Source organism: Propithecus coquereli, unplaced genomic scaffold (genome assembly GCF_000956105.1).
Source record: "Propithecus coquereli isolate 6110/MARCELLA unplaced genomic scaffold, Pcoq_1.0 Scaffold44, whole genome shotgun sequence".
Classification (NCBI taxonomy): domain Eukaryota; kingdom Metazoa; phylum Chordata; class Mammalia; order Primates; family Indriidae; genus Propithecus; species Propithecus coquereli.
This window is the reverse complement of record NW_012150174.1, coordinates 13,804,067-13,815,053: the sequence shown is the minus strand read 5'-3', so window position 1 is coordinate 13,815,053 and position 10,987 is coordinate 13,804,067. Positions and strand designations below refer to the sequence as shown.

The 10,987-nt window shown below is 39.6% G+C and overlaps 1 protein-coding gene across 1 annotated transcript; it reads right to left on the bottom strand.

Moving 5' to 3' along the window:
• Nucleotides 1–3,800: 3,800 nt before the first annotated feature.
• On the bottom strand, nucleotides 3,801–4,748 carry LOC105818377 (olfactory receptor 52H1-like). The gene has a single exon (XM_012654334.1). It carries the CDS (start codon nucleotides 4,746–4,748, stop codon nucleotides 3,801–3,803), a length of 948 nt encoding a protein of 315 aa, XP_012509788.1.
• Between the last annotated feature and the right edge of the window lie 6,239 nt (nucleotides 4,749–10,987).

Below are 10,987 nucleotides of genomic sequence, written 5' to 3'. Positions count from 1 at the left end.
TTTTTTTTTTTTGAGACAGCGTCTCACTCTGTCACCCTGGCTAGAGTGTAGTGTCATCATCATAGCTCACTGCAACCCCAAACTCCTGGGCTCAAGTGATCCTCCTGCTTCAGCCTCCTGAGTACGTGGGAATACAGGTGTGTGCCCCCACACCCAGCTAACTTTTCTAATTTTTGTAGAGTTGGTGTCTCACTCTCACTCAGACTGGTCTCAAACTCCTGGCCTCAAGTGATACTCCTGCCTTGGACTCTCAGAGCGCTTGGATTTATTGAATTATTTTTAGGTCTTTTGAATAAAATAGGAAATGTGAGGATTGAATTTTATGTGTTTTTTTTAAATTTTTTTAGTAATTTATGTTACTGCCTTTTACAACAGCATTAATCCACAGTTTTGGGGAAAAAAATTTTTTTAAAGTTCTTTATCAGTAGTTTGAGAAGAACTGATGTAGAGTCTTTTCTCCACATGTTCACACACATGAATGCCCAATTTGTGGTTCAGCGATCTCCTTCTGCAGATGGATGAGCTACTGTGATTGTTCTGTGGACCCCAACTCACCCTTGGGTGTGTCCTGCCAAGTTGAGACTTGGAAATAAAGTAGTGGGAAGCCAATCTCACCATACAGTCATATCACATCCTTGAATTCAACACTACCAGAAATAAAGTTCATATTTTTATATCCACCTGTCTGACTCCTATGCTTATCTCTCAATTATGTTTGCAAGAGGGAATAGACAGAGATGTAAGATTAATAATTAGTCTTCAAATGCCAACTACAGCATCAAACTATGGGACGCTCTATAAACCTCTTCTATGTATGTTCCATCCATTCCCTACATTTGCCAAACACTTTGGCTTATGAGCACCCCTACTACTCACTGCAAACCCCTCTGAGTAATGCCATCATGAAAATGGATGATTCTTCCACCAATTTAGGCATACAAACCTTTGAAATACATGGTTCCCCACCTCAGCTCAGGCAATCCCCTCCGGCGGTCAGGTCTCAACTCCTTGTTCTTGAGGCTCAATTTCTTTGTGTTCTTCGACACACATCACAGAAATGGGCTCTTCCAGAAATCTTGTTTTGACTCCAAAGAGTGGTTGAGGATGGTTTCCTTGTGCTCCTCTAGTACCACACTCCAATCATTGCAATGTATAAGATTGAAATTATCTGCATAAATGATCTATTTGTATGGTTTACTCTTCTTCCTTGTAAACAGTGTGTATACTTGCTCCATGTCTCTACTTTTAGTTTATATGCATTTTCTTTCATATAGCAGGTGCTTTGTGAATGTTATTGGTCTAAAATTATGAAAGATAAAGGGTCTGTAACTTTATTTTAATAATCTAGGATGAAAATGGCAAATACAAGGCATAGAAACCTCCAACTGCCTCTTTTTTTCAAAGACATATATTGTAAATCTATTGCATCACTCATTTTTAATAAGATCTACATGATTCTTCTGAACACAGAAACTACCCCTGATTGTCATGGACATATGACATAGAGCATATATGCAATATTTGGTCCACGTATAAGTTGCAAGTATCCGGGTTAAGCTGGAGACAAAATGGATGGGAGAGTAAGCAGGACTAAATCCAAGGGAATAGCGAAGAACTACACTATTCGGCTTTAAGAAACAATGGTGATATAGCACCTCTTGTATTCTCCTGGAAAGCACTGGTATCCCAAGAATGGAAAAACAAGCATGACATGTACTCACCATCAAATTGGTATTAGCTGATCAACACTTAAGTGTACATATAAGAATAACATTTATTGGATGTTGGGCAAGGGGAGGGAGGAGGGGGGAAGAGGGGATGGGCATATGCACAAACAATGAATACGATGTGCACCTCCTGGGGGATGGACACACTTGAACCTCAGACTTAGGGGGGTGGGGGGGCAAGGGCAAAATACGCAACCTAAACATCTGTACCCCCATAATATGCTAAAATCGAAAAAATAATAAAAAAAAGAATAGTTAGATGTGGAAAGTCTGGAAGAGAAGGTGCTAGGGACACATTCATTGATCTCTACTATTTATAAAATACTGTACTAAATTCTGAGAGTGGGAAGATAAAATAACACACAATTTCCCTATTAATACCGTCTCTAGTACAAGTTAGGAAATTTAAACAATGGGGAAATATATAGGATAAGACAATTTATGTGTGGGAAAGTTGCCTCCTGATTTTTGTATAATTATCATTTTTGCAAACAAGCCAGAACATGTAATTTCATTCAGAGTCTGATAATGGCACAGGAAAATTTGCAAACTTCCTGACCAGACAGAGCCATTGGCAGCTAGGGCAGTAAATCTGAACTTGGCTAAAGCAAAACTGAGCCTAATCTCTTTTCTTCTTCCATAAACAGTAAAGAGGAGGAGGATTTTAAGTGACAAAATGATGAACTCAGGTTTAAACATGGTGTGTCTGAGGTGAGAATGGCAGCAGTGGTTAGTAAAGATACTAACATAGCAGCTAATATTGGAACAGCATTTATCATCTTCCAAGTACATCCATCTATATTAGTCTTTATTCCTAACACTGACCCTATGAGCTCAGAAAGCAAACACTGAAATCAACAGAAAGATCACATATAAAAACTGAGATACAGCATTGCCAGTAAAGAGATCAAGAAGCCATAGAAATAAACAAACTCTCCTGCAGAAGAGGGTAGAAAAATAATAGCAGACAACTGGGCCAGAGATAGATGGCAGGACAAAGAAGAAGGGACAGAACAGGCAGCCGTCCCCTTGCTTTGTTGTGTTTTCTTGGTCATTAGATTTTCATGGGAGCCATTCATGCGTGTCAGCACATAATCATGCATTCAAACTCCTACCAGAATTAAAGGATAATGTATTTTTAAATTTCTCAGAATCTACTTATTTATTATTCCTTGAAAAACTTTTAAAAATATCAGGTCTGGGCCAACCCATGTTCTCAGCAAAATGGAAATAACCAGATGAGAATAAGAGAATACCAGAAAATCTCCTGGTAGCTGTGAGCGTTTGTAGCAAGCTAGCATAGAAAGCAGAATCCCTCTATACTTGGATGTGTCTTAATTTTATATAACTAGAGTTCATATAGAAGTAGAGAGTGGAATTGAGGTTACCAGAGGGGGTAGGAAGTGGATGGGGAAAGAGGAGATATTACTCAAAGGGGTCAAAATTTCAGGTAGAAAATAGAAATAAGTTCTAGTGATGTATGATTGTACACTGTGACTAGTATAGTTAATAATAGTGTACTGTATACTTCAGAATTGCTAAGAGTAGATTTTAAATCTTATCACCACAAAGAAATGATAAGTGTGTGAGGTGAAGGATAAGTTAATTAGCCTGATTTAATCATTCCGTGATTTATATATGTATAATAACATCACATGGTTCCACATAATATACATAATTATTGTCACTTAAACATTATAAGAAAAATTAAAAAATAAATTATATAAAATTTGAAAAGAGAACTAGAGTGCATAACACCATATCACTCATTATACCTGCAAATCACAATTTCCAAATTTTATTCCCTTTCCATTTAGAGTAACTCAGCTGTTTTCACCTCCTTCTTCCTGATCACATGATCATATCCTGTACAAGCCATATTCTGAAAACAAAGAGGTTATCAAGGATTTTTTTATACATAGAAACATCTCTGTCATATAGATCGTGCCACTTACCTGGTGCACAAAATCATCTGTAGGCAGTTCTCTCTTTAAATAACATTTGCTTCTTCATTCCTGCTACATTTCTGGACACTACAAACTTACCCTGGCTTTCCTATTGCCCTGTGGAATGTCATTCCATACACTTAGTAGAAAACAAATGTACGACCTTAGCTCTGATCTGCTTGGTCTTCACTCCATACACTATGGGGTTGAGTGCAGGTGGGATAACAATGTACAGGTTGGCAAACATGATGTGGAAGGTGCGGGAGATATTGTGTCCAAAGCGATGGGCAAGGATGGAGAAAAAGCCTGGTGTATACAACATGAGGATGACACCGACATGGGAACCACAGGTGCCAAGGGCTTTCTGGCGGGCATCTCGGGAGGGGAGGCGAAAGACAGCACAGAGGATGAGGGTGTAGGACACAGCAATGAGAATCATATCTGAGATGACTGTCATGAAGGGAACAAAAAAGCCGAACCAGATGTTGATGGAGATATCAGCACAAGCAAGCCGGGCAACACCTATATGCTCACAGTATGTGTGGGGAATGATGCGTGTCCTGCAAAAAGGCAGGCGTGTCAGCAAAAATACATCTGGCAGGATGATGCAGAAGCTTCGAAAGGCAATGCCCACGACAATCTTGATGATGGTTTTGGGAGTCAAGATGGTGGTGTATCTCAAGGGAGAACAGATGGCCACATAGCGATCAAATGCCATGGCCATCAGAATGGCTGAATCCAGCACAGAGCTATAGTGGAGGAAGAACATTCGTGTAAGGCACCCTGGGAATGTGATTTCTCGAGCCCCCAGCCAAAAGATACTGAGTGTTTTAGGCATAGTGGTTGTGGACAAGATGAGGTCAGTCATGGCCAGCATGGAGAGAAAGAAGAACATGGGTTCGTGAAGGCTACGCTCCACTGCAATGAGGTAGAGAAGAATGCAGTTTCCCGTAATGGCTACGATGTAGATAATGCAGAAGGGAATCCCAATCCACACATGGAATTGCTCCAGGCCTGGGATCCCCACTAGGATGAAGGGTCCTGGGTTGTAACTGCTGAGGTTGAAAATGATCATGGCAGACCAAGATGGCACAAGTCCCAAGTCCTGAAGACAGAAGGTGATAAAGGATACTTAGAGAAATTTGGGTCATTCTGATTTCCAGGCAGTCATCATTATTGACTCCTAAAGACAGAGTGACCATATAGTTTATCATTGAAGTGGCACCCCTTCGAAGTGCCATTGCAAAGTAGAAATTAATAATAATGGCAGCCACTTGCACAAATCAAGTTTGTTCCAGACACATTTTGATGTCCGGTTAGTCGACCTAAAGAAAACTTCTCCTTTTCCTGGCCACCCACAGTAATTTACACACCTTCTCCAGGAAGCCTTCAAGACTGGCCACACTCTTCATTGTACACTGTCTTCTGATACAAGTTTATGAAGTATAGGATATATTTTTCACACACGTTAGTGGATTACAGTTTATATGACTTTATGAACATCTTTGCTTTACTTGCTCTGTCATTGTGGAATGTCAATTTCTGCCCCAAGACAACTACTGGCTTTTTTCAAGGCTACCTGATGACTGTATCTCTTAAATTTGTGAGGTCAACCTTCTTCATTTCCATCCAAAATCCTAATTCAGTTAAGGAAACACTAGCTGAGTTCCTACACTGTGCTAGACAAGAAGTGTAACTCAAATTTGAGTTAGAAAAGTCCCCGATAGCTGAGGCTCATGAGCCCTTTCTTCTCCAAAAAAATAATCTTCCAGCACCCTGTAATTCTACCCAAGTGTGTAGAATCTACACAGCCCCCATCTACTGAGTATTCATGTTTTCCTGCTTAGTCACCTTCAACTTGGTTGCCTTGTCACTGGTTCATAGAATTCATCTATTGCTAACATTAGAGACCTGATTAGGTTATTGGAGCCTTCATGTTGAAAATCCCTCTTCCAGGCTACTCAAATCCTCAAACATCATATGTCTTCAGAATTCTGAAACCATACACTTTAAATCGTAGCTCTCCCAGCTAGTTTGAAGTCATCCTTTGTTCATACATATGTGGGAAAAGGTCTTCTCTAGTTTTTATATTTCCATGTACTCAAATACAAAGGTGTATGTGCAGTCATCCGAAAGAATTCACAAACACACGTGGGCACACACACAGAAAGTGAATTCGCAGCATTGTCATGTACAATCAGACATATTCACACTGTGGGACAATCTGTAACACAATCTGTTTTTTTTTTTCAACAAGCCAATGTCAATAAAAGGGATTGGGGCATGGGTATTAAATGAGGACACACATTTCAACATTAAAATCAATTTAAGAGTTAAGAGAATCATCAACAAAATCTATGTGGTTCTTGATTGGATTTAAAAAAATCAGCTATAGAACTCAATTAATAATAGGGATATTTAATGCTGAACTAAGTATTAGATGATATAAAGGAATTTGTGTTAATTTTATTAGGTGTGATTATGGCATTATGATAGATACACACACATACAAACACATATGCACAGATGTTCACAGTATCTTGAAAACAGTGACACAGAGTGTGCTCTCGAACTCAGAAAGCTAAATTCCAGAATTTAATTTAATCCTGGTTCCACAATTTACTAGCTTTGTGAATTTGGCCAAGCTACTTGACTTTTTGATCCATGGGTTCATAGGGATCATAAAGTTAGGAAAAGATATTTAATTCCTTTTAAAAGGAATTGATATCTCTAATTCTTGCAGTTATTAATAGGACAAAATGATAAACATCCCAAAATAAGCTTTAATACAGCCCGAAACACAGTAAGCACGTAACAAATTTTACCTCTTTTTATTAGGTTATATTTTCTAACATTAGTACTATCATTAGCAGTCAGACTACTAGTGAAGGAGAGAACAGAAATGGGCGGATGCATAAATGCTAACAAGAGCACCCCTCGGCACACACACATACCGGCACACTTCATTCTACTCTTTAGGTTAGGGTTATGAGTTCTTGTCATATGTCTGAAACAGAATTGCCTTAGCAATACTGACTGTGGCCGTACTTCATGAGTCGTGTAGTTGTCCATCCATTCTGATTTTTTGGTGCCCATTCAGTGGAGCATATACACAAGTACTGGAGACCTTGATCTAAGTTCATAAATGGGAGTTGCTCAGGGAAGAAGATTATAGTGCCTAGTCCATGGCCTCAGGAAATACATCCCAGGGCTTTTCACTCACTCCCTGTCTTTCTCTAAGCCCTGTCCCTATCAAACCCCCTCAAACAACCAACACTCAACGAATCCTGGGGATCAGGCAAAAGGGAAAGGAGAGGAGAGTGTGCTGACAGACACACAGAAAATCTGCCACGGGGCAGACACAGGAACCAAAGAACAGAGTGGAGCAGAAAGGAAGAGCTGGTAGAGAGGTTGATTCCCTGCCCATTTATTTACCCTCACCACTGCTCAATCTAGGGAAAACTTAAGTAATTAGGGCCTTAGGGACCTTGATGCCTCTCTTCTCACCCTCATAGGAAAAAGATGGAGAAGTTTCTATTAACCCTGTCCATGCTTTTGAGTTAACACTGCCTCAGGATGCTTTATTTTATTTTGCATTGGCATGTGAGCTGATATGTACCTGCCTATCATATAATCCAGGTTTCAAACTCATGCCCCCGCTTAGTATACAAGACTTTGGACAAGTTACTTAATCTCCATAGAAAGGTGCTTATAGTAGTACGTAGCTCTTATGACTGTATATGGAGTGACAAATTAAGATGGGGAAAATAGTTGTGAAATGCTGTGTCTGACAGCACAGTTTTTCTTCTTTCCCTTTTCCCTGATACCCAAGATTCAGTGAGTGTTGGTTGTTTGAGGGGGCTTGACTGAGACTATATGAGGAGAGAGAGAGGAAGTGAGTGAAAAGCCTAGGGCTGTATTCCTAGGGGCCATGGACTGGCCCCTGGTGAAAATACTGGACATAGTGGCAAATAAATAGTGTAGATGAATAATGTGGGGCACCTGTTAAAGTGAAGGGGGGGCCCAGAATCTGTGTTTGTAAGCTCTGCAGTGAATGTGTATGCCTCTATTTTTCACTGGGGGACCAATATACATATGAATGTAAGCAGAAAAAGTATAAAGCTGCAAAGTTGGTTAAAACTATCACTTTTGGGGAATGTGTGGAACACTAGGAACTATTCCCCACATCCCAGACATCAGGCACCGATAATTAGGACCCTTTAGGAAGGAGCAGAAGAAGGACTTTTTCCTGGATATGCTTTCTCTTTATTTCATATACAATCGTGTTGAGTGCAGGTGGGATGATTACATAGAGTTTGGAAGACATAACGTAAAAGGCACAAGGGATATTGTGTCCAAAGTGATGGGGAAGGATGAAGAATGATGGTATACAGACTATAGAGCATGAGGATGAGGCAGACATGAGAACCACAGGTGTCAAGGGCCTTCTGGCAGGCATCTCAGGAGAGGAGGTGAAACACTGCACAGAGGATGAGGGTGTAGGAGACAGCAATGAGGATCACATCTATAATCACTGTCCTGATGGGAACACAAAAGCCATATCAGGAATCAATAGAGATATTAGCACGGACAAGCTGGGTAACACCGAAGCGTGACATGTGTCCTGTAGAAGGGTAGATAATCCACAAGGAAAACACATGAGATGAAAACACAGAAACTTAACAAACAGATTCCCACAGCAATTTTGACAATGGTTTGTGGATTAGAATATTGTTATATCTCAAGGGTGAGCAGTTGGCCGCATAGCAGTCAAATGCCATAGCTAGCACTATGGCTGAGTCCAGCACAAATGTGTAGTGCAGAAAGAAAAACTGGGTGAGACAGCCAGGAAAACTGAGTTTTGGGGACCAAACCACAAGATGCTAAGTGTTTGGGGGACACATTTGGCAGACAATATGAGGTCAGTGATGGCCAGCATGGAAAGGAAAAAGAACATGGGTGCATGAAGATTATGTTCCACCGCAGTGAGGTGGAGAAGGATATTATTGCCTACAATGGCCACGAGACAGATAAAACAGAAACAGGTGCTGATCCCAACGTGGTACTTCTCGAGTCCAGGGATGCCCAAAGGGTGGAGGGGCTGTGTTGTAGCTACTCAGGTTGTACGTGGCCATTGAGAACTGGTGGACAGTTTCTGTATCCTAAAAACAAATTGTGTATGATGAACATGGGAAGATCATATAGTAATTCTTCCTCTATCCCTTCCTCAGGTCTGGTGCTCCTCTTTCCTGTGATCCAAAAAAGGAACCTGTCATTGATAGTAAGAGCAATACTCATCACTTTGAGAAAGATTCTCCAGACCCAATACTTCTGGTTCTAATCACCCAATTATTCAGAAATCTTCTTTAAACTTCATAAAAGGCTATTCCCATTTTAATGACCCTGGGACAATGAAATTTTTTGCTGTATAGATGTGAATATAGAGAAACATAGTCTAACTACATGCAGGAATAAAATGAAACTTTAAAAGCTGGGTCACAATTGGGAAAATGAAATTAATAAGAATTGCAGACTCCTAGGATGCACCAGGTTCTTATACAGTATTATGTTATTTAGAACAACCTTCTGAGATATGGTTTTTTATACCCCTCTTTCTTTATTTTTTTTAAAGAAACGGAAACTCTGGGAAGTAAAGTTATCTACGATCTCACCTCTAGTAGTTGGCAAAGCCAAGATCATTAGATTCCACAGCCCCTGCTCTTTCATGCTGTCGTCCCACACCAGGTGACTGCCTGGACACACTGTTAGATGCCAAGTATTTAGAAGAGGCTTGGAGGCATAGAGAAGGATGTAAAGAAGTAGATCTCTGGGAACTGCAATTTGTCCAGCACATACCAGGCTTACTCCAATCTAAATGGCCTTTCTAACATCCCAGACACTGTATAGAGAACCTGAGGACTTGCAGACCAGAACGTTCTCTTAAAATGTGATGTTTGATACCTCACCGTGGAGAATGATATGAGAAAACATATGAGGATCCATCTGCAGTCCACCATTAGGAATTAATGAAGAAATCTTGGTTAAGAATTTGCAAAAAGTGGTTCAAATGTGCTTGTTATAAATACAGAGGGAGCTTCTACTGGAAGAAAAATAGAATTTATGTTCTAAATCCTGGTTCATGATAAAAGTAAATGAGCAAACTTTATAACAAGAGCTAATGTTTTTGGAAAATATTTAATGTACTACACAAATATAAACATATTTACATGAAATCAATTTGTAATTCTCTTAAAATTCCCGTGAGATAGGTGATACTATTATTCACATTTTAAAGATACAGAAACTGAAGCAGGGAGAAGTAACTTTTCAAAAGCCACTCCGTGAGGAAATGGTAGAGATGGGAATCAGAGCCAAGGAGTCTTTTCCTAGATGTTGAGGTATATACTGGAAATTCTCTATAGAGCCAATAGACTATGTCACAAATAGTATACGTATATGATATTTGTGTAGTAAATGACACAAAATTAAGTCATATAAAGAAAACATAAAGTATAGAACAAGTTAACATAAAATTAATCATATCCCTTAGGATTATAAATGTAGATTATTGGAATTCCCCTATTTAAAAGTAGAGATATCCATGAAGTTTTTTATTTGATACATTTTTTATTTCAAAATATTAATCAAGTACAAATGTTTTTGTTACATAGATACCTTTTATCATGCGAAGGCTTTTAGTGTGCCCATCATCCAAATAGTGATCTTTGTACCCAATAGGTAGGTTTCTGCCCCTTCCTTTCTTTCTCCTTCCTCCCTTCTTGATTTCCAATGGCCCTTACATCTGTTTGTGCCCATGTGTGCCCATCAGTTAGCTCCCAATTATTAGAGGCTGTATGTGGTGTTTGTTTTTCTATTTCTATGGGCAGCACCCTAGATGTGCTGAGGCTGAGAGCAAGGAAGGGGTAGATCAGGAGAACAGTTTGGAGAAGTAAACAAGGACCTGAGCCTTGTGATTCACAACTTGAGTCCTAACCTACAGAATAAGAGAGGGGGGTGCTGGTGGAAGTGTAACCATCTCCATAAGCAAGAAAACATTTTTCTTTCCTTTTTTTTTTTTTTGCACGATGGAATCATTTATTCAGTCATGTGTGTACTGTGTGGCCCTGGGATCCTAAAGTTTGGTTCATCACCAGTAGAGAATTTGCCAAGAATCATGTCCATCAGGTTAGGCATGTACTGTCTAATAATGTATTCTTATTTAAATTTATTTCAGAATATTACAGTGGTACCCGTTTTGGTTACATAATTTTATTTGTACAATTTCTGTCAAAGTTATAAGGGCACTATCTACCC